Source organism: Microplitis mediator, chromosome 7, assembly GCF_029852145.1.
Source record: "Microplitis mediator isolate UGA2020A chromosome 7, iyMicMedi2.1, whole genome shotgun sequence".
Taxonomy (NCBI): domain Eukaryota; kingdom Metazoa; phylum Arthropoda; class Insecta; order Hymenoptera; family Braconidae; genus Microplitis; species Microplitis mediator.
Window position 1 is genome coordinate 26,073,744 of NC_079975.1, and position 26,298 is coordinate 26,100,041.

Sequence of the window (26,298 nt, forward strand, 5' to 3'; positions counted from 1 at the left end):
GGGCAAAATATTGATGGTAATTTTTTGGAGGAATATCCCGTATGAAAAAACAATATATGGTTAAGATATATAAAATCATATATGTTTGCAACAATATAATATATAATATATTATGTAAAATCATATAGAGATTTTCGCCGATTTAATATAAACCTATATACAGTAGTAAATATATGTATTCATATATGTTACTTATATATTTTTTATATTAAGCTATATATATTCACATTTACCTTATAATATATTGTATCGATATATTTCCTTCTATATTCAAAAAATATACAATTTTTATATGAAATGAAATATATGGTAGCATATAATTTATATTATATATGACACCATATATTTTCTTTGTTATATTTAAGCATATATTTTATTCGGTGTATGTATATGAATATGGGTATATATATTCAAATCAAATTAAGTAATTTTGAAAATTTCAACTGCAATTGAAAGAGAATATTAAAATTTAGATCTAATTTAATTGGAATTAGTCATACGAATAAGAAAGTTTTTTTTTTCATACATAATGTAAATATATGTTTTTATATATGATCAGAATATATTTTTCGTATATGATAGAAATATATATTTTTATGTATGATAAAAATATAGTTTTCATGTATGAAAAGAATATATATATATATCATATATGATAAAAATATATTTTTTGTATATGATTGACATATATATTTTATACATGCTAAACATATACGGACTCGTATATGATGAGTATTGTATTTTTTAATATAAAAAAAAATATATCAGAAAATGTAGTTAAATTTGCTACATATATTTTCTGATACTCATCATATATTTTTACATATATTTTGACCATATATGTTATTTTCATACGGGATAAAATGTATGAATATTACAAAAGTAATATTTAATATAATAATTAAATGACGAATCGAGTTATTGGATAGTGAAAACCGCAAGTAAACTTAAAGTGAAGTCTTCTTGCAGCATGTTGGGTAAGACGGTACTAGAAGGAGATACACCGATAAATTCTGTGAATTCTTGATGACGGCAAGTTTATCGACTATACAATATAAACTACTGGGAGTAAAAGACAGATAGACTGAGGATACTGGGACAGAATAAGGACAAGAAGAAGTAGAGAGGAATATACAGTAGAACAGTTAATTGCATTTGGCAACGTCAAGCGTAAGATATAACAGCAAAAACCACCGGGGCTTTTCGCGACAAATGTTTTCCTCGAGTTAACTATCACATCTCTCGCCCTTATTCTTCCACACTCGTATTCATAAATACATACGTATATAGACATCTATATATGTATATATATTTATTTGAATTTGCTCGTGCTTTTCATACGCCACCGTGCGGTTTTATATTCCGTTAATTTCTACAACTTACTCATTTCAACTCGTCATTCAAAATATTTTGAATATAATTTTTGGTTTCATATTAAATTTATCTTATTATTATTATTATTATTATAAACTTTACTTGTTTTGTAATTTAAATAAATGCCATTTGGCAGAAAAAATGGAAAATATATTTCTCAAATTTTGAATTTCTCGTAAATCAGTCAAAATTAAATGAAAACTGAAGTTTCTTCTGTCGGTTTCAAAAATTTTTATCAAAATTTCAGCTGCTCAATTCCCGCATAAAAATACCATATATGATAAATATATATGGAAAAATATATAATCAATATGGGACATATAAGTGGCCAAAAACGATATATATTTTCTTATATATAATATAGTAAGTTTTAATACAATTAATTATATACGTAAGTTTATAAGTTAATACATATATTATATATATTTATAATCATATATGTAAACTTATAAGTTAGCACATATATGTATTATATATATTGATAATTATATATGTAAATTTGCAAGCTTTGAATCTTATAACAGAGAGAGGAAGACAGAAAAGAATAGATTTTATTTATTCTTATATATATGGGGAGACTTATATGGTTCTATATATCGAAAAATATACAAAAATTTATAAAGTTAAATACATGGTACATATATTGTGCTATATAATGATGAATTATATATGTATTCTTATTTGTTTCCATATATAAATAACATTTATTTTTGGATATATTAAAATTATAAGTTTTCAAATATATAAATAATATATTGAAGTTATACGGAAATATATGAAATCATATAAAAAAAAACATATATAGAAATATAATAAAATCGGCCAAAATCTATATATAGTTCTATATAAGATTCCATGTACTGTCACATATATATTTATATCTAACATATATTTTTTAATATATGTTTACCATATATGATATTTTCATGCGGGTTTCAAAGCTATGAAAATTTTTTTTTTCCCAAAATTTTTAAAGTAATCTAGTAATTTTGACCCCTTTTCAAATTAAATACCCAAGAAAAAATTTAATTGCGATCCGGTCGAAAAATCGTAAAAAAAAAATTATATTCAATTTTTTTACGACTGATATTTTGAACTCTACTCAACATGTGAAAATTTATTTCAATGAAATTTATCAAATAATATAAATTGTTAAATATTTAGACTGGCTAATTGATACTTGATTAATTTTTTTTCATTACTGCTTAAATAATTGAGTTATTAATTAAGTATGAAAATTTAAATTTATAATAATAGATATTTTTTTAGCGCTTTATTAGCACTTATGAATAATTGAAATTCAATTAGTGAGAATAACTGTTTAAATTATGAAATAATATGTATAGAGGGTTCGAGATTAAAAAATTAATATACTACTAATATTTACGGTTAATTTTCTATTATACAGAGAATTTTATATTTCATTTCAAGTTTTGTTAATAAAAAATTAAAAGTAATTTTCCGATTTTTTTGGGCAGGAAAATTAATGAATATTTTAGCGGTAATGAAAAAATTTAATATCGAGCTGAATAAATATGAAAAAAAATTTTTATTTAAATATCGTGGGTATGAAGAATCATTTGATAGTTGGGATAATTAAAGATATAAAATATAAAGAGAAAAAATGTAAATGTTTGACGATCTCGAGAAATAATAAAAGTAAATTATAGCAGAGCGATGACTCAGAGCTCAGAGTGACTTGTAATAAAAAATAATGTAATATAATATATGTAATAAAATAACAAACGGTGGGTGATTCAACAATGAACATTGTTCTTTAATGTTACACATTGAGATTTGGTACACGGGAGTTTTTAAAATTAATAACAATAAGTAAGAGGAGAATGTTATCTACAAGTATGTCGAATTTAAAATTTTAAAAATAGAAGAGGAGTGGCTTTAAATAGTGACCTTTTTTTGGCTTACGTCGATCATCGATCGATTCCAAGTGCCCACTAATCGATCGATCTACTATTTCACAACTCGGACATATATAATGCATTAGTCATTTATTATTATGTCGATCACGATTGAGATTATCATTTTAAATATCTGCATACTTACGTCCAATGAAATTACTATTTGTTATTATTATTTTTATTTATGTAAATAAAATATAATTTGAGAAAGTCAAAACTTTTTTTAAATTCAAGAAAAAATTTTTGGAATTCAAACTGTGTCTGAACTATTGACTTTAGGAAAAAAGTCAACGGATACTTTTTTTTAGAGAATTTAATTTCCTACAAGATTGTACTGGGGTATATTTGTCGTATGTCTACTAGTTTAGTCAGAATTTTAATTTTAAAGCCGCTCCATTATCAAAGGATTCAGATTTTTATAAATTAAAAGCCGGGTCCTTCAAATTGATATTACGGGTTATGTATCAAAGTTACGATGAAAATGTATAGAAACAAATTTGTAGAGGACAAAATTTCCTACAAAAAATAATTCTTACAATTTTTCTGTAGACTCAATATTTTAAAAGTTATTTCAATTTAAAATTTAGTGAACAAAAAATGATGATAAAAAAATGTAGACGTCAATTTTTTATAAAAACTGTCTGTCAGACACAAAATTTAAGGAAGATAATTTCATTGATCCTCGCCGAAAGTCCTGATAAGATTTATCAGACGTTTCCTTGGACATATATAGCTATATATATTTATATATTTAGGTGGTGCCGGAGCTTTGGAGGATATTGTATATAATTTTATAAACTCGGTCTTTTCTCACGTGTTATGTGTCGAAGTTGAATTTTATCTCGAGTGTTGTTCGGTACGCTGATGCTTTTCTCAAGCACCTGTTTTGTGTTACTGCTACTATACGGCACAGGTTTAGTTTTCTGGCGCAGTGTGATCACAGGTTTAGTTCCTTTTGTGTGTTAACCAAAGCCGTCTAGCAAACAAACGTCCGTCTGATCGCATCCTCTCGCTAAAGTTAGCACACGTCTACATTTTATATTTTATAAAACTCAGCCTCTGTCAAAATTATTATTTTATAAAAAATAAATATATATTTTATTTTTTTTTTTAATGTCAAAGATCTCGAAAGACCGTGACCCGATCCGTGACTTGATTAATTTTATTTAAGTTTCGTTTTCTTAAACCGGATTAGATTGCGTAATATTTTTATAAACCGGTTGGTTTTGTAATTAAGATGAGAGATTTTACTGAATATTCAGGGTTAATTAAACGGGAAAAATATTTTTTATCATTTGAATTTATAATTTGAATATATAATTAAAATATATTTGATTATATTTCAGAATCAAAAATTTATTTGAATAATTTATCAATTAATTATTTATTCAAAAATAATTATTTCAGGGCGCGACTTCCCAAAAATTAATTGCCGACTTAAAAGTCTCAAATTAATTACGCGCTTAGACATCCCGACTTACCCCAGTCTCCCTAAAATAAATATTTCAAAAGTTTTTACTGCTCAAGTCGTCAAATGAAAAGAAAAGAAAAAAAGTAACAGTTTGAAAGCGATTTTGAAAGGACATCGTAAAAATATGAGACGATCGTAAAGTTTAAGCTGGTTTAGTTCGGTGCTTTATCCAGCTCGTTTTCATAAAAAAAGCACAAGCCAAACCAACCCAAGTGAGTAAGAACGGAGAGGGCCAGTGCCCGTGAAATAAAAGAGGGTTAGAGTTTTAGGGATCATCGATATTCGCGGCGAGGATCCAGGATCCAAGAGACTGGAGATAGGGGACAGGGGACGGGACTGGAAAAAGACGGGGTCGACTGGTAACGGAGGGTGCAAAGGTATAAGTTTGACGAGAGGAACGAATCCAATGAGAATCTCGTCTCGCCTAAAGCTCTAACTCAAACCCTCTCCTTCCTATCCTCAGCTAAACGTATTTTAAATTTTTTTGTTCATTCTTCTCTACTTTACTCCTTTTTCAACCTCTACGCTCGTTTTACCGAGGGTTTTATTGTATCAAGTGAAATTGCAACGGTGCAGCAGCATCGTAAATGCCTACTTTTTTTACTTTTTTAAATTCTTTACTTGGGTTTTATTTTACAGCGCAACTTGCTACAGACACGCGTGCTCTCTTTGGCTCTTATCTTTAATTCTGCACTCCGCTCTATCACTTTCTGTCCATCCCTCTTTCTATTTTATCCTCAGGGTTATTATTTTTACTATTTTTCATTATTCCCTTTCCTTCTTTCCGTTTCCATAAATGAGTTCACATAAAAAAATAAATACTGCTCTTATTTTTGAATCCAAACGGCCAATTTTTTTTTTTTTTCAATATATACATCATATATTTAATTACCGGTAAGCTAAAGATCCTCTGGTTTGAATTTATTTGAAATTTAAAAAGCGCGGGAATTTTGAAAATTTGAATTACAAAAATTGATTTTTCTTTTAAATTTATTGAGCGCTTATTAATATATATGACTTGAATACTAAGTCAGGAAAATTTATATGAATTTAGATGATAAAAAAATAAATGAAAGATTTTTTTATGAAAAATAAATATTCCGTTAAATAAAATTTACACAGAGAAAAAGGAAATGAAATAAAAATGTGTTTTGTTCTAAAAGAGCTTAGCTTAAGTTTGTTTATTTATCACTTATCAAAGATATATATTTTTATTTCTTATCGTATTTTAGCGGAGATAAATAACCTGCGGCCGCGGCTGACTGCGACCCGAGTTATTTCAGAATTTATATAAAACAAGACGATATTTAAAGAGAAACATCGAGTTATAAATCGTAAATTGTATCGTTTATTTATAAAAACAAACTTTTAGTCGTTTTTATAAATATATTTGTATATAAACAATTTAAGTTGCTTAGTATTTTTTTACTTTTAGTGAAAGTATCAATGGATGAGATTTAAATCAGTGTAATAATATTTTACATCACGAAATTATGAGAATACAAAGAGGTCAATGTCGACATTTTTTTGTTTTTTGAGACACGAACAAAATAATAATAAGTCAAATCTATTGTATAGATGAGTATCGTGATAAAAACAAGAAACGAGATATGAATTATTACGTAATTATTTTAGATGACGAGTCGGAGTAAAAGTATTCATTTTTTTTAAATTTAAATTTAAAATAACTTCTTAAATATCGAATTTACCAAAAATTTTATTGATACCATTTTTATAGAGAATTAAATTATCTGAAAATTAGTACTGATACATTTTTATCGTAACTGTGATAGTTTAGCTGTAATATAAATTTTAAAGAATAAATGTCATAAGTTCGCGGGTAAAAAATGAAATTCTTTTTTTTTTAATTTAAATTTGAAACAACTTCTCAAATATCAAATTTACAAAAAGTTTTATGAATACCATTTTTATAGAGAATTGAATTGTCTAAAAATTAGTACTGATACATTTTTATCGTAACTATGATAGTTGAGCTGTAATATGAATTTTAAAGAATAAATGTCATAAGGTCACGGGTAAAAAATTCAATTTTTTTTTAAATTTCGAATTTCGTCAATGGGTTGGAGATGAAAATTTTTAAGAAAATGTAAGAAAAAAAATAAAATTTCGTTATTAATAATAACGCGGTTTATTATTGTGTACACGCAATGATTAAAGTTAAAAGTATCGGGCATGAAAGCGATCGGTAAACTCTACTCCTTATTGGAGTTTGATTTTTAAGTACAGTAGCAAGAGCAACAACTTGTATGTAATTATCACAGCACGTATATATATTTGTACAATTATATGGACTGCGCCAGTGCAAACAGTTATATTAGGCAGTAAAGTTTCGTGCCATAAACCACAATCAACTGTTACCCACGGTAGCTTAACACTAATGTAACTCCACTTATTTTTATCTCTGTCTCTCCTTACATTTTTTTACTTCATACAACTTTTAAAGAATACCATAACTATACATATATGTCCAAGTTGACTTCACAGTTGCCCTCATACATAATATATATAAACGTTGAAACTAAAATTTCCAACAAAAATCAAATTTTTTATTCAACGGACTCTAGTTTTTTTAAATTTATTATAAAAATTATCATAAGTAATTTTTAATATACACAGAAAAAAAGGATTTCTTGGCGCAAAAAATTTTTTCCTGTTCTAAGAAAATTTTTACTTGACCCAAGAAATTTTTTGTATTATAAAGTGAAAACAAAACTTTTCTTGGGGTAAGAAAAAATTTTCTCGGAACAAGAAAAAAATTGTTTAGGCGAGAAAAAAATTCTTGAGCCAAGAAAAATTTTTGTCTTCAATTCATAATACAAAATATTTCTTGCGCCAAGAAATTCTTTTTTTCTGTGTACAAGCCGACATGATTCATTTAAAAAAAAAATTTAGGAATCAGTGAAATGTTTAAAAAATTTTGAAAACTGGAAATGAGAGACAAGTAGAGAGACATAAGTGTTCTATTACGAGAATAAATATGACGGTAACGGTCAAATTTAGATAATTATGCAAATCAATTAACGTCAATATTTATAACAGAAAGCAGTAATTGAGTCGGTGTATCATGAAAAGTGTCACGAGAATAAAAAAATAAAAATTAAACGATAATTTAATGTTACATGTATTGAACAACATTTAATTCGCGGCAAAGTATGATTTAACCGCGAAAGTAAAAAATTTAAATTAATATATGCATTGAAAAAAAAAATAATAAGAAGTAATGAGAGTTATGTATATGAAAATAAGAGGTAAATTACTCCGGTTTGAGGAGGTCTCTATAAAGTATACATGGTACCTTATAATATAATTCATGCGGACTTAAAACTTTCACTTTCTCATATGTACGTGTAAGTATGTGCGAAAATTCACCATCTGAATTTAAAGTTTATTAAAAAAAATTTTCAAAGACTCGAGTCTAGGAAATTCTGTAATTATTTACTCATTTGTCTTTTTAATTGGATTATTTATTTAGATTTTTGGCGGGTAATTATTTAAAAAAATTAGCGGGGATTAAGGATTAAATTAATAAGCTTATAGAGTTGTCATTAAACAAGTGTGTGTACGTGAGAAAATTGGAAGGAGCAACAGGTTATAAGACGAGCTTTTGTTAGCTTTGTTTTCACAACCCCTGCGTGTTGAATTATTTGAGGAAACACGCGGTCTCTTTAGACTCGAGAGTTTCGAGGGTTTAGGTGCTCCTTGATAATCGATTACTGACAGCTTTATTGTTATTTAAAACATCGTTACTAATTTATTTTCATTATTATTTTCGTTTAATTAATTATTCAAATTAATGATTAATCGATACTCGAAAATTTTTTTGAATAAATTTTGTAAGTTAACTGTCGGTGCTAGAGTATAATTAATTAATTGATTAATATTTAATTTAATTTTTCTGGTTCATCGAACGGTTGAATTCAATTTTTAAAAAAATTATTGAGCGCGAATTTTAAAAAATTGAAATATGAACAAAAAATTTAAAAATGGCGGGAAATTTTAATTTAAATAATTTTTCCAATAGAACGAAATTTCGATAATTGAATTTAACTTGAAAATGGCGAATTTTTTTTATTGAAAAAATAAAAGTGATAAATTTTCTGAGGAAACTAAAAAGTAAATTTTGAATAAACTGGAGGATGATCGATAATTATTTAGTGAAAATTAATAAGCCAGCACTTAGAATTATGAAAATCGAGTAGTAAATCCTGTGGCGGTAACTTTAAAACTTCAAAGTGGAAAATGGCGCTCGTGAATTTTACAAGCGAGTACACACGTTAATCCCAAAGCTATATTCAAAATCTCAAATATTCAATATTATATTATTTAATCCTACTATTTAATTCATAGCTAAATCTTTGAAATTCACATCGATAGAAAAATGGAATAATAAATCGGGTTGAATAATAAATGAACTTAATAATTACTAATTTATTTTTTTTTTAATTTTTCTCCTTTTCCCGGGTATTATTTATTTACTTTTGTTGAAAATATCGTATAAATGTGCGAGTGTTAAAACTTTACGATACCTGCATGTGATTTTATGCGAGTCGAAATAAAAAGTAAAAACGTATAAAAAAAGGCTGTTTGGCGCACTCGTAAAATTCGTCAATAAATCTCTTGGGTTATTCGAAGCCGTTACACATTTATGTGAAATCCACGCATTGCATTGGGAAGTATTAAAAGGGGTGGGTGGTTTGCGGAGGGTTCAGAGACGAGCTACAGACTATGATGTCAAAGTTATAGTGAGCTGCATGTACTCCAGCTTATCGCGTATTTACATAAACTTCACATGGATTATACGAGTCCTCTCTTCCTCCATACGAAATTATGTCTGCAATTTTTATCGCTCGATGACATTTTATCATAAAAATTTTCCTGGCTTTAAAAAATATTCTTTACTTTTCTATTCTCTATAAAAAATAAATATGTCTACTATTATTGAAAAAAAATTTTTTTTTTAATATTGAGGCTGCCTGTCGAAATATTTAAAAAATTTTTTTTTGTTCAATTATTTTATGACGCAGTGTAGACTTTCATACCGTGTATTTTTTTTCAGTTATTTTATCGAAACCTGGTATTTTTTTTCAAAAAATTAAATTCAAGCTTTTTTTTTTAGTCGTTTTTAAATTTAAAAAAAAAATGCGATTCGAATACCGAATTGTTATCAGACAGACGTAAATAAAATTCATAGAATTTTTCAACTCTAAAGGAAATTTTTGTTAATTTTAATTCAAAATTTATCAAAAGTGGTCTCAATTTTTAAAGCTTACGCAGTTCATTGAACTCTTTATCAAAAAATGACTCAAAACTCAAAATTTCGACGTTCAATTTTTCTGTCATTATAATTATCATTTTATAAAATTTCGCCTTAACGGACAATTTTCTTAAAAAAAAGTTCATCACATAATTTTTTTATAATTTTTCAATTTAAATAAATTGACAATTGTTTTTAAAATAAAAGATAAAAAACCGAGAGTAGATTTTCAGTACAAAAAAGGGGATGAAATGTTTCGAGTCGTGAGGTGAAAATAACATTTGTATGCATTGCAGACTGTATTACTACTACTAGACTCCTATAGAACACTATATATATAGATATATATATATACCAAGAGACACTAGTAACTCGATCTATTCTCTAGTTCTCTATTATCATCTCTCCCTCTCTTAATCTCAATCTCATCTCATCTCTTCACCTCATGCCTCCTCATTTCGATGTATCCACGATCTCTAGTTATGTTAACTCTCTTACTCTCTCTACAATAATTTTACAGTATTATATTATTGTATCCATTGACTCCCTCTCATCTTTATCCCGCCTCCTGTCACTATTATCACAGCACCCATATACTGATTCCCAACTCTATACTCTATACTCTATACTTTAAACTGTACTGTGCATACACATTCTGCTCTGTACAACATAATTCTATTGTAGGGAACTTGGTTGTATTCGCGATTCAGCTTTGGATGTTCAGTGAACACGAGACAAGACGAGACATAAAATCCCTGATGAGCTGAATCTTTGTACTCATCTCAGTACTAAGACAATTATTTGTTTAAAAAAAATAAAATATTTATTTAATTATAATTTTACTCAGTACACGGAAAGAAAATTATGGCAGCGGTTCCCATAATTTTGTGAAATTTTTTCCTATACCATCATAGGAATTGCGACCATAAATTATGGGAGCGGTTCCTATAATTATAGGAATGTTTCCCATAATTATAGGAATAGTTCCTATAATTATGGGAATGATACCCATAACACTATAGGAATGGTTCCTATAATTATAGGAATGGTTCCTATAATTTATAGGAATACTTTCTATAATATTATGGGAATCATTCCTATAATTTATGGGAATGGTTCCTATAATAGTATGAGAACTATTCCCATAATATTATGGGAATGATTCCCATAATGCAATTGGAATGGTTCCTATACCATTATGGAAATCATTCCCATAATATTATGGGAATAGTTCCCATACTATTATAGGAACCATTCCTATAATATTATGGGAATGGTTCCCATAATATAATGAAAAAATTAATTTAAAGAAGTGTGGTAATCACTTCTACAATACACAGAAATATTATTGAACATAAAAACAAAAATTCAAACATTGAAAAAAAAAATCGTATTTGGCAAAAAAACATTAAAATTTTTAACAAGAATTTTTTGTCAGCACAAAACATTCAAGAAAATTCAAATTTTGGGAAATTTCTACACTATTGTGCAAAAAAAAAAATTTAATGATATTATTGGGATGGTTCCCATAATATTATGGGAATAGTTCCCATAATATTATAGGAATAGTTCCTATACCAATATGGGAACCATTCCCATAATAGTATGGGAATGATTCCCATACCATTATGGGAACCATTCCCATAATGGTATGGGAACTATTCTCATACTATTATGGGGATGGTTCCCATAATATATGGGAACCATCCCTATAGTAGTATAGGTACTATTCCCATACCATTATGGAAACCATTCCCATAATGCATAGCAAAACTTCCCATAATTTTCTTTCCGTGTATAATTTTACTCAGTATGTTTTTATGGACACATTAAATAAAAGTTAAGTGATGACATTTTGCCTTTTACGTTTTACGTTTATTGGGACGATGGAATATTAAGAGTATAAAGCAAACGGTTACAAGTAATTGGCTGTCGGCTGCTCGATCTCTACGCAGGTTTAGTCTCAACCGTATCGCGATTTTTAAAAAATAAATTCAGGTCTTTCTGCGAGAGTGAGTATGGATTTATGAAATTAGATCAATCTTGTTGATCTAGAAATCTGTCGATAGGTTTCTACTCTTCTTGACTCTATTCCACACTCTCTTTTACGTACAATAATTTTTTTTTTTTAGAAAGAAAGAAAGAGAGAGAGGGAGAGACAGGAGGAGTATAGAGATAAATAGTTATCACAATTATAAAAATACTGAGCTGTGATTTCTCTTTGCTTATAATCGATTTGAGTTAATTGGCAGATTATCGGTTTTCTTGGTCATTAAGTACTTCAATTAGGCCTTTTATTTATTCGTAGACTAATATAGAGAAAAATCGGTTAATGTTATTCATTTATGTACTTCATTTTTTTTTTTCTACTAGATTACTTAATTGTTGGAAATTAATTTTCTTTAACGTTAATTTATTTTTTTTAATCAGAGTAGGCCACGAATTAATTGATTTTAAAATAAAAATTATAGTTGCTGTGGATAATTTTATTTATAAAAATTTAGTGGAATAAAAGTTTGATTGAAAAAAAAAATAGAGTTTGGATTTTTAAAAATTTTCAAAAATTTATTTACGACCAAGTTATTGAAAAAATAATAAAATAATAGTTCATTTTACGTGAAATTTAAGAAATCATGATCTAATTTTGGTTTTACCAAAAAAAAATTCAATTAATAAAATTTTGTCTCGGGTATCTTTGAAAATTTTTGATGGTTGATTATTAAATCATATATATATGATATGTATAGAAATTTTTTCCATTTCGGATGCCGAATGGCCTTTTTAAAAAATGCCTAATTTCGCTAAAAAAAATTTTATTTTCTTCAAACCGAATCATTGCCGAATATTCAGAAACAAAAGTTAAAATCTCAAAAAAAATTATAAAATATCAAAGCAACAGGTTACAGTATCGATAAAATAAAACCGGAAGAAACAGATGCTACTAACGAGATGCTCGAATAAACGTTTTGTAAAGTGGGTAAAAACACAACAGGAAATCCTCAACTCCCTCGCGAATAATCTTGATAACTTTTGATGAGATCCAAACAACTACTCACCAATTAAGTATATATTTATATTTACATATATTTTCACTACCTCATTCACTCATTCGTGAATATATGACTCGCTCGTCTATAATTAATAATAATACCAGTCACCGCTGATTAAATAATTAATGCGCGTAATCAGATGATCGGAGATTACAGAATAAAAAGATTTAATCGATTTCCAAAGACTCTTTGGACAGTTTAATCCTTAAAGAAGCTTTCACTAAAGTTAACAACTTTGTTATTTGTAAATCACGACTTATAAATTAATAATTAACTGACTGACTAGGGAAGATAATTAAAAATTATAAGAATACTTTTATTATTTTTAAATAATAGTTTTATTTTGTACATTCTTATCGATTGTACAAGAGAATAATAAAAAAGAACTGGGGGTTGTCGTCATGGAAGCGCCGTTTCGATGACAAAAGCTTTGCCCGGGCAATGAAAGATGAGACTACGTTTGAGTTTTAAAAAGAATAAGTTTAAAATATAATAATAAAAATTTTACTACAAGAACTTTAGTATGAGAAATAATAAAAATAAGTTTTAATAAAATGAGAAACCTCGGAGTAAATTTAAATTTTATTATTCCCAAGATCGAAAGGTGACAAGTCGCGAGGATTTATGGAGAAATTTAAATAAAAAAAAATTAATGTTTTGAATATGAATTATTATTATTATTTATTATGATAGCGATGAAGCGGCGACATTGTGACATATTTGAAACAATATAACAAAACTATTACGTAGGTTAATTATTATTTCGACATTGTCATGGGACGTAATACTTAATAAATATATATAATAATCTTTTTATAATACAAGTGAAAGAATTGCAAAAGTTTAATTGGTGAAAGGCTATTGGATAATTAAAAAAAATTAATTTAATTATAATTGTTTAGAAAAAGGAGCTCAGGTTTCAATTTTTTATTTTTATTCAATTAAAGAATTATTAGATTTTTTTTTTTTTTTTTTTTTTTTTGACTAAGCCATTGATTGATTTTTGTAAAATGATTTGGGACTTTTCAAGTCTACGATTTCCGTGGCGCCGTCAAATGACCGCGAATTCTTGTAGAACTCGATGAAATAAGAATTTTTTTTAGAGCTATACCCAAGTCAAAAAAACAAATTTTGGTTTAGTCCTCAAAATCCTCAATTCTTTTGATATTTTATTTGACACCCAGAAAGTAACTCTACTTTAATACTAAAAATCCTCAATGAGAACTATGAGGTCTAAATGCGAACGATTTATCGGTTTTAAATTATAACTAAGACCTCAAAATTCTCAACGAATGAAAAGTTATAATTTGGACTTTGAAAAGTTTTAGATAGAAAAAGGAGGGGAGAGAATACGTCGAATAAGACTTTTGAGGTTCAAATGCGGATAAAATTATGTCTTCATGTTTTGAGTATTTTGAGGCTCTAATCCAAATTATGTTATTCCAGTTTAGTCCTCAAAGTGGTAAAATTGGTCGTAACTACTACTTAGAGGGCTAAACTACGATAACTTTCTATACTGTTGTCAATCTTAAAATTCTAAATTGATCTTCAAAAACTTCATCGAGAACTTCGAGACTTAAATCCGAATTTGTTTTTTGACTCGGAAATATATTGAAGTTATACGGAAACATATGAAATCATATAAGAGAAAACATATATAGAAATATAATAAAGTCGGCCAAAATCTATATATAGTTCTATATAAGATTTCATGTATTGTCACATATATATTTATATCTGTAACATATATTTTTTAATATGTTTACCATATATGATATTTTCAGGCGGGATGTCATTGCGTCGTTTACAAATTATTCTATTTTAATTTTTAAAGTGTTCAAAACTGGTACTAAAGTGGCCAAAACCGGTACCTCCACCCTATATATGAGAAAGTGCTAGCGTTTATTTTGATCAGGATCTGGTCTAAGAAATTCGACAGAATTTCTATAGAAAATCCAGACTCAGCTCCCTAAGCTGGAAGTTTCGGGGTTTCCCCTTAGGGTCAACCATTTTTCAGATTTTTTTCCTGTGTAAAAATTTGAATCGCAGTAGAAAAAAAATTTTTTTTTCATTTTTTTTCGAAATGAAGTGGAGTTTTCTTTTTTTAAATTCGAGTGTCCCATTTTACCCAAGTTCTAATGAACGAAAAACTTATATTCAAATTATTTGTTAATTAAAAAAAAAATAATTAACATTGCAAAGACATGTTTTGTAGATTATAAATATATAATATACAAATTTAAAATATATCGTGGGTATTTCTGTTTGAATGACATTTTACTTTTCGGGTAAACGAGTAAACTTGAATAAGTAATGTATCGCAAACCTGTTGCTCTCAGAGTATTCGCAAAAGAGGCTCGGGTGATTTGTCACTCGAGTCGCTAGGGAGCTTTTCGGGTGAAAAAAACACAGACCTATTAAATGCCGGAAAAACCAAAGGGTAAACTTGAATAAATAAAACGAGTGTTTCAATCGTGTTTACACTATTTACTTTTCCCGATATCTTTTTTTTAAAACTTGTGACAGAAATTATTTATAAAAATTAAAACAGTCGATGAAATGATACAAGTGGTCGACGGCAGATGGTATAAACAGTAAAATAAAATATATATGAAAAATATTAATCAGCGAAATGATGATTGTCCACGATTGCTCCGTATTATTGGTCGCGGGTTATTTCCATGCGTGACGCGATTTAATATCGACGGGCGCATAATCATCGTCACGCGCGGATAAATACGAATTAGCGAGTTGCGCTTTATATACATAAATACATAAATATATCTATCTATCAATCCATCTGTCTATTTATCTGTACATATATTTAGTGGTTTCGGTATCTCAATATAAAATTATTAAAACCAACTAATTAGGTTAAATAATATTTTGTTTAACAAACGACGTAATGCGTCTGAGTGGAAAAATTGAACCTCAATTTCTTTTCAAATTTAGGATGCGTACGAACTCTAGAACTTTTTTTTGAATATGTTGGGGGCAGAAAAAATTTTTCACGCAAGAAATATTTTTTATTGCGAATTGAAAATAAAAATTTTTATGTACCTGAAGATCGGAACGTTTTTCACGCAACGAAAATGAAAATAATTCATGAAATTTGTGTCTGTCATTTTCGGGTGACGTGCGAAACATTTCCGAAATCTAGATCCAGTAGATTTATTTCTTTTTTCGTATTTTCGTTCCACAAAAAACGTTCCGATCTTGAGATCCACAAATTTTCTTAGGACTACAGAAAATTTTTCGCCACAAGAAATTTTTTCTTGTTTCAAAAAATTTTTGTTTTCGATTCATAATGAAAAAAATTTCTTACAAAGTAAAAATGAGTGCGAATATGAATTTAAAATAAAATGTCTACAGAAAACGATAATGATTAATCCGGGTACGAAGATTCCCGAATAAATTATCGATCGATCTCTATGGCAACGTCATAAATACATATATACATTTATATATATATACTCAGACTTGTACACATGCATCTATAAATTCATAAATCCTAGTCCGTTTGCATAAATCCCGATTCTCTTCCTCTCACCCATTTACATTCATAAGTATATATGTATATATATATGAAATATATATTACTAATGCATTTCTACAACCCCTACATGTCCTCAAAATATCCAAATAGAAATGTATATCATCGATGGTACCTGGTTTTTGCCAATGAGTGGAATTAGTTGATGCAAAGAGAGCAAACTATATGTATATATGTATATATATATATATATGCAGACTAAGGGGTGATGCATAAATTCAGTAGCAATAAACCTACAAAATTGGACCCTCAACATATTAACAATTATTGAATTTTGCTGCTAGCACTCAGGATTAAAATCCCCATTGACTGAAATAATATTTTATTTATTTAATAAGTAGGTAATTTAATGTGTATAGTTGATGTATTATTAATTAGTTTTCGTGTCACGAACTCAAGATGCACCGTCGAGAGCAAAGCATGAAGAAGCTCAAATTCTCAACCGAATTAACGCACCATCCCTCAACTTACTCACGTTTACGTTTAACTCATAAGACGGTAGTGTATAACGAGTAGCGGAGCAGTTGTGTCTCATGGGAAAGGTGAGATTTTCGAGTTAACTCTAGAGCTACTAGAAAATTTGGGAAACTATATATATATATTTATATATAGTTGATTATCTAAGAAAGGGTATGACAAAGTTCTGCACGCCCGAGAATAGAAGCTTTAGAAGATATTGTTTAAAAGGGGAAATTAATCTCGCTAAAGTATACTATATATATGTTGTATGCATATATTTATGGACGGGGTGGAGTGGAGGGGGCATGTATGCAGATCCCTGTGGCTATTTGCTGTGTTCTGTTTCTATTCTGTAGTTTTTATTATATTTTTTGCTTTGACGTACACGGGAGGTTTATTAATATCGATGTTTAATGCACGGGCGAAAAGAGATGTACATACTACTCGACGTTTTATACAGTTTAATAGCTATCGAGGGGTTATAAAGTGCATTATTTAAATTGGCTACACTTTTTGTTTATTACTCTGAACAAAATTTACTGATCACCGGAAAATTTTTTATTTTGAATCCCAATAATTGGAAAAATTTTGAACTCAGTTTCAAAAAAATGACAATCTAGATTTTTTGTCTTATATAATAGGGTGGGTTGAAAAAAAACTTTTTTTTTTGTTTTTCTTAGCATGGGGGTAGAATTTGTACCTTATAAAAGAAAAAAATTTTTTTACTCAACATTTTGAGGTGGCCCACTCGTTTTTGAAATAAATAATTTATTAAATGGGGTAGTTCCAACGAAAAAATTTTTTTTTGTCCAAAATCGTGGAAAACATCTAATAATTGTCGAATGTGATTTTTTTTTTACTTCACTTTTATTTTAATTCAAAAGAAAATGCTTTTCATTTTTGGATTTTTTACTTAAATTACAAAAATAATAGGAAAAAAATTTTTTTAACTTCTGACTTTCAATTAGCTTTCAAGGGGACACCCTACAGATTCTAGAACACCATGTAATTTTTTTCGTTGGGACTACCCTCGTTTGATCAATTATTTATTTTAAAAACGAGTGGGCCACCTCAAAATGTTGAGTAAAAAATTTTTTTTTTCTTGAAAAATTTTTTTTTTATAAGGTACAAATTCTACTCCCATGCTAAGAAAAACAAAAACAAAGTTTTTTTTCAACCCACCCTATTATATAGGCAGTACTTATGGCCTCTGCTACATTTTCGGGCATTTATTACTTTATTTTAGTTAAGCAAAAAGTTGAGTATTTTTTTGAATTTTTCAAGTGTCCAAAACTGGCCCTCGCGGCCAAAAACGGTACCTCTACTTCATGTTCCATCACACAGAAAAAAAAATATCGACTGAAATTAAATTTTTTTTGAAAACTTCAATTTTTTCCAGTAAAGGAAAAATCTTTTCTGACCAAGACGAATTTTCTCAGGAAAATTTTTCGATCCCCGAAAACGTTTGTCTTCAAAAATATTTTCTTGACTCAAGATAAATTTTTTTTCTGTGCACCTCCACCGAATATGAAAAATGAATTTCCATTAATTATTTGTGTTCAATATAAATTTAAAAAAAAAACATCATATTTTCGTGTTCTATAATTTTGCAAAATAAAAAAAATGTATTTTAATTATAATTTTTTTAACCGGTTTTAATACAGACTAAACTACCTTGCGAGTATATTGTATAGTTGTAGAGTTTTCTCATCAAAGGAGAACTAATTACGTAGGCATCTGTTGTGCAGCATAAAGGTGTACAATGTACGATCGACCTCTCCTATTCGCCAAACTCAACTTCCACCTCCACCCCCACCCATCTCTATCTATACCTACACGTAGTATGTACATAAATAAATAAATAAATATAGATATATGTGAATGTTTCTCTTTCCTCAAAACATTTAACGATCGTATATACGAATGGAAAACGTTACGATTTGAGTACGTCGTCGCCTTGGGGCGACGGACGATGAAATTTCAGACGAACTGAATGAGAGATACGAGGAATGTTTTTAGCGGAAGAGGTGCTGGTGAAATACAACAACTGAACAACAGATGCTGGTAGAGCCAGAGGAAACTGACGGGTAGTTGGCGAGCAAGAGGAAGAGGGAGGGAGGGAGAGTGGGCGGAAGGAGGAGGACAAAATGAAACGAGGCGAGAATCGTTGAAATGACGAAGGAAATACGAAGCTTCGTTAAATAATTAATCGATTCGTTGCGTTGCATTGGGCGAGAGGTGTCTCTTTAACGCGAGACTTCTTTGATAAGCGGGGGAGAGACAAGGGAGGGGGTGAGATTGAACATGGGGTCTTTGTTGGCATAACCTCCACTCGACTCACACACTTTTCATCCCCGTCGAGGAGATTTACGGAAGCTGCTGGGTAACAAGTCGAGTTCCATACCTGGCTGCCAGCTATACTCGTTTACCGGAAACTTTATCTCGCCCGGGACGCGAGACACTTCCGGATCGGGGATTGTCAAGGCGATAAATTTAACGCGTGTCCGGTTTCTATCCAATTTTAATCTTAATGACTGTTCGATTTTGTCCTATTGTTTCAATTTTAACATTTCTACTTGGACTGGATAATTTATTCTCACTTTTTTATTTAATTAAATTTTTTTTTTAATGCTGATGAGGACTGAGGACAAAAAACTTTATAAATATTTTAAATTTAAAAAAATTACTAAATGTCTTGGGAGCAAAGAGATTTAATTACTCGACAGTTGTTCAATTTTTAATGTAAAATTTTTGTTTAAATTCATTTTAAATAATTTTGCACTGAAAGTGGGAGCTCGGGAATTTTTTACAAAATAAATTTCGGAGGAAAAATTTTTATCAGAATTTTTTATGGGTCCCGTTTTACCCACCAGAGAAAATAATAATTAATAAAAGTTATAAAAAAAAAAAAAAGTAAAATATTTAGTCAGTCAAGTGCGACGACTGGGTAATCCTCGTACTATGACACGGTTGCTTTACCAGAATGAAATATCAGATTCCCGTATTAATTATTTCCCAGGTTTTCCCACGCATTAGTTTTAGTTTATTCCATATAATGCTACGGCACAGGAGCTATTATATATAAAATACCGTGTGTCAAGTCTCCGGTCTTACTCTGGCACACTCGCTGCGACAGACATCATGTAAGACTTATTCTCCTGAGCTGACGTTATAACGAGCCAGGTATTTATCTCCCAACTCCACACTGTAATCGTCGCAATATTGGTCAGACAAATTTACAGGTGACAGGACCCAGTGACGAGCTGGTGTCCAGGTATTAGCCGCTGTTTGATTTTAATTCGAATTTTCAGATTCTGTGAACGCTGACGGGTCCAGTGAAACTTATAACGGTACCAGAAGCAGTAATAGTAATAATCACAATAATAATAATAATAACAACAAGGTGTCTAAGAGAGCTAAGCCTCTTGATCCAGAAGACGACTATTACTATTATGATGACGTGGACGAGAGAAATAATCCAACAAACGACTCGCCAGTTGTACCACCGGGTTTTTTAAGTCCTTCTGTCAGAGAATATCTTGATCTCGGTAAATCTATACCAGGTATGTACATTTTTTTATTCAAATTATCATAATTGTTATTAATAGGGCCAGGGTTTTTGCGTTGATTTAAAAATAATTAATCATTGGTGGTGTGAATTTTTTTATATTACGGAAAATATTGGTCTTATTGAAAAACTTTTCAAACAAAAGTTGTAGGAAATTTAATTTTCTAAAAAAAATGTCTCTTATAATTTTTTCTTAAGACTAATAAGAAAGCCGTAATTTCAAAATTAAGATTTTTGTTACTAACCAAATTTTGAATCATTCATTATGAATCTTAATTTTTGAATTGCAGTGAAAATATTGGTCTTGTTAAAAAATTTTTCAAACAAAAGTTGTAGGAAATTTAATTTTCTAAAAAAAATGTCTCTTATAATTTTTTCTTAGGACTAATAAGAAAGCCGTAATATCAAAATTAAGATTTTCATTATTGACCAAATTTTGAATTATTCATTATGAATCTTAATTTTTGAATTGCAGTGAAAATATTGGTCTTATTAAAAAATTTTTCAAACAAAAGTTGTAGGAAATTTAATTTCCTAAAAAAAATGTCTCTTATAATTTTTTCTTAGGACTAATAAGAAAGCCGTAATTTCAAAATTAAGATTTTCATTATTAACCAAATTTTGAATCTTTCATTATGAATCTTAATTTTTCAATTACGGTGAAAATATTCATCATATAAGAAAATCATAAGAGACATTTTTTTTAGAAAATTAAATTTCCTAAAACTTTTGTTCGAAAATTTTTTTACTAAGACCGATATTTTCCCCGTAATATCAAAAATTCGAACTACTCATTTCAAAAATACAGCAAAAATCTTGTTCCTAGTTATAATTTTTAAATAATTGATAGACTTTAGACGGGGATGATAGGGTAGGGGCTGAAAATTATGGGGTGAAAAAAAGCGAAATCGTCAGAGGCTGTAATAAAATCCCCTTGGAGCCCATCAAGTTGACTGTCTTGGTAAGCTCGAGATCGCTGGGGCTGTACCAGGAGGTCTCGGTATTTCATTATCCTACCGAGTGCCAAGAGTGCCGTGAATTCACTCCTCCGAGCCCTTATTCCATTAAATTCTCTTTCTGCGAATCTCTCCTCCCATATACTGACGCATTATTCATCCCTGCCGAGTTATTACTATTATTATAACTGCAATGGTACATTAACAACAGAAATATCAAGTCTAGTACTTGTTCCGATAGCGGATTGGATAAAACATTGGGGTAAAAAGGATCGATAAAAACTTGTAACCGCGATAATTCTGTTAATTAATTAACAAGAGCTTTTTAATTGGCTTCTTATTAAAATTATTATTTTTATTTTTAATCACTACCGAAATTAAGGAGTAAATATAATCGTAAATATTTCTCGCAAATTCGAGTTTGTAATTAATTACAAATTTATTTAAAAAAAAAAAATTCAGTTATTTCTGAGTTCATTTAAAAAACTAAAAAATTACAATCCGCGGAATTTTTATAATTAAAAAAAAGCAGTTTTCCAATTAAATTTAATTATCGTTAGAAGTAAACGATAATTATTAAAATAAGTAGATAGTTTAAATAGAGTTAGCACATGGAAAGCTCAATGAATGCCTGTGGGATCAGTTATAGGATGAATAAACTACCCTTATTTCAAGTATGACAACAGTGGTAGGTTCAGTGAACCGAAATTCCACGGGCAACCACTACCATCCGGCTAAATTGTTGGCCTCATCCTCATCCTCGTCCTCATCCTCATCCTCACCCTCACCCTCACCCTATATAATATAGACCCCCGGCTCTTCATTCGTCTCTGGGCTGTTTTACCGCGTGTTCACAGCGGTTACCACAGTCGCAAGCTTCTATTCTGAATAGCAATCGTGTGGGAGGGAGAGAGAGGAAGGCGGGTGTTGTTCCCGTGCCGCGAAAAGAGACGGGGATGGAGTGAATGAGTAGTTTGGGGTTGAGGTTGCTGAGAATTTCTCGTTAAATTCACTTTGCCGGTTTTTCGCACGTAAAAATTTAGCGAATCAAGTCCGAATGCGCTGCAACGTCTCTTTCGTGTGTGTGTGGGTGTGAGTTCGTGTGTGTAAATAAGTTGGGAGTGAATGATGTGGACGCAAGGGAAGATAAATAAAAATAAAAAGTTTAAATTTAGTAAAGTTGGATGACAAAGCATACGGGAGTAAAAAAAGTATCGATTTGTTTTAGTCCGTTGGCGAACGAGGTGACCAACGGAAAATTTATATGTATCGATGTCACGCGCTACCGAGATACGTTTATAAATCGAATTTTAGTCTTCACTGGCATAAATCTACCAATGTACTCTGTTTTGTTAAATATATTTTCTCTGTCATCTGATATAGTCATGATAATTATCCCTTTTATATTTTTTTTCATTAAAAAAAAAATTATTTCACAAAAAAACATAAATTTCATTTTATCGGAAATTATTATTCCCAACTTGAACCAATAAATTTTTTTATTTTTTCCTTAAAATAAAGAGCGAATTTTTTTTTTAACAGCGAAAATCAGCGGAAATATTTTTCGACCACGTACTGAAATTTTCTTTACATTTTAAATATCGAGAAAATTTTTCAAATTTATCTTTTCCTTTAGTTTACTTAAATAATTGTTACACTTTTTTTTTTATTTTATTAGTCTTATAAAATTTTTATCATTCCGTTAAAATTCTTAGCACAGATAAATCTCGTCGTTTTATTTTATAAAAATCACTGACGCTCCCATACCCCAAATATATTTTTCCCTTTTGCTTATCCGAGCATCCGCCATTTTTACGATATAACCCTTCTTTCTTTAAGACCTTTTACCCTAGTGAGTTATTCTCTGGTTGGCACGAGATACTCTGGCTCTGGCTCTGGGTTTTACGTACTTCCATACATATATTTATATATAAATATAAGGAGAGAAGTGAGACCGAGTGAGTCGTCTCTGGCAGCGGTATTTCGAACGAGACTAGGACGAAGATGGGATGCATTGTGGGCACAGTGCGGGTATGAGTCCGGGGTACATTGGAAAACCCAACCCGTCCGCTTAGTTGACTTTATGACGATAGTTCTGGGAAAACGTACGAGAAATGTACCGAAGGAGGATGAGATGGAGATGGAAGAGTGTATAGCCCCGAAGCAATGAAGCAGCTCGGGCTTCGTCCTTCATTTAATTTTACAAATAGCTAGATAGATTTCATGCAAGATACCTCCAGTAAAGTCTATATACACACATACTGTACTTCTGTATGATCGTCTCTCTTCGTCTTTTATATTTTACAATACCAGATTCTGTTTACCTCCTGTATTATTAATTAATAATTAAACCTGACATGGCTAATATTTATTCACTATTTTTTACCCTTTTTGTGAGCGATCCTCAGTGTTTCCTTTTACAAATTTACTTTTTTTTGTGATAGAAAAATTTGGAGACTAAAAAAAAGGCGGAGTGAACCCGGATTAAATCTGGAGTGACTGCGAAGCGGATGACTACTTTTGGAAATTAACTCCGAAGGGGAGTTTCTTTAATATAAAAATTCCGGTTCGGAGTAAAAATCCAGTTCAGATAAAAAAATGTGAGGTGCACTCAGAAAATTAAATGATAGGAATTATCGTCTACTCTCTAAAACTAAATTAGTGAAAAACCACTAATTACTTGTGAATATTCACTAATCTAAATTGTCCAAAGTATACGACTATGAATTAGTGACTATTCACTTTTTGAATTAGTAAAAAAACAACATATAGAATTAGTGAAAATTTCACTGATTGAATTAGTCAAAAATGTACTAATTCACTTGTTGACGAGGATTTATTTGGAAAAATATTGTATCGTTGCTAATAATATTGTATCAAAATATTATTATTATTATTATTATTTGTATAAAACTTTTTTAGCAACTTAATCGACTAAATTAACAATTAAAATTACTTTCGTATGGTAAATATTTATATCATAATTATACTCATAACCTGATTCTATTGTCAATGATGGTTTTGATTAAGGTTCGGTACAAAAAGTTGGAGTAAAAATATAAAGCTATTAAAAAATAACAAGATGTATTATTTAGCAACTAAATTAGGTTTTATTTAATTAACTTACCTTAATTACTACTGTTCAATTGTATTTAAAAATTATCGTAATTAATTTTGCCCTGAATTTGATAATTCTATGACAGAATAAAAAGTCCTTAAGCGAGGCACCACTAGTAATCATTGTAGAATCCGGGGAATCACTAATGAATTAGTGAATCTAATTCAAAATCACTAATTTTGTAGTGAATTTTAAGATCATTATTTCAATTAGTGAAATTTTCACTTATTTAGTTTTAGAGAGTAGTGATGGTAAAAATTTTACTATCAATCCGATAGGAGTGAATATTATCTAGATGATTGTATAAATCATCTAGATCGTAATGTTTACTATATGGATGATAATTGTTGCGATAATGTACACTGAGAAAAAAAAAATTAAATTCAAGTAACCATGTTTACTTAACTCATAATACTAAACACAAGAAAAAATTTACTACATCGAAGTATAATATTTCTTATCTTTATAACAATTGTTTGAATCTACTCATAAATTTCTACAGACAATGCATTTTTACTAAAATTAAGAAAATATTTACTTGGCACTATTTAAGTAAAATAATACTTGAATCAAGAAATTTTACTTGGAAATATACACTTTTTTTTCTCAGTGTATGTTAACTAGAGTTGATTACTATTATTATTTTAAATAGTTATATTTATAATCCAGATGGTAACAGTTACCATCAGAAATTATAATAGTTACACTGTGAAAAATCGGGAGTGAATCCGGATTTAATTCAAGTCCGCATTCAATCCGGTTTCTCTAGGATTCAAAGAAGTCTCTACTCTCTAAAAATGAATTAGTGAAAATAAGTGAATATTCACTAATTCCAAGTGCAAACCGAACCACTAATTTCAAAAAGTGGTTCGGTTGGCACTCAGGATTAGTGAATATTCACTTATTTCACTTATTCATGTTTAGAGAGTAGGAAAAACGCTAGCACATAAAAGTTGAAGAAAAACTTTTCTCTATACTCAGAAAATTAAATGATAGGAATTATCGTCTAGTGATGGTAAAAATTTCACTATCAATCCAATAGTAGTGAATATTATCTAGATGATTGTATAAATCATCTAGATCGTAATAATATTAATTACAATCCCTGATAGTAACTGTTATCATCCTGATGGTAATTTTTACCATCCTGATATTATTATCTCTTTGCATTTAAAAACTTTAAAATCATTCTAGATGATTATAATTAAAATTTTAGGATAATAAACACAATTACTTAATTTTCTGAGTGTGAATTTTAGAAAGTAAAATTGATCAAGTGACCCGCGAGTTATAATTTCTCGTTGTTAGGCAGTGATGAGAAGAGCTTCTTAGTCCCGGGTTCTGAGTGCCGGGTTCCGAGTCCCGGGTATCAGTAATACAAGGTGAGTAGTTTTAGTGTGAGAAAAGCACGAAGCCGAGGCTTGCATAAATTACTTTGTTGGTACAGTACATAACAGTAGTATGACACAACAGCCGTGTATTTCCCGTAATAGTTACCAAACCTCGTCTACTACACAACAGTAGACATATATAGAGTGAGGGTAGAGGATAGTCG

General features: G+C 29.4%; 2 protein-coding genes across 2 annotated transcripts in view; one reads left to right on the forward strand and one right to left on the reverse strand.

Annotated features, from left to right (window-relative positions):
* Positions 1–26,298, reverse strand: part of LOC130671021 (RING finger protein 17) — a 116,387-nt gene that overhangs the window by 16,268 nt on the left and 73,821 nt on the right. The gene's annotated exons all lie outside the window — the stretch shown is intronic.
* LOC130671023 (uncharacterized) overlaps positions 1–26,298 on the forward strand; it is a 35,361-nt gene that overhangs the window by 3,995 nt on the left and 5,068 nt on the right. The window contains exon 2 of the mRNA XM_057474698.1: positions 20,413–20,664. Within this exon, the coding sequence (XP_057330681.1) occupies positions 20,413–20,664 (252 nt within the window). The remainder of the gene's footprint in view (positions 1–20,412; positions 20,665–26,298) is intronic.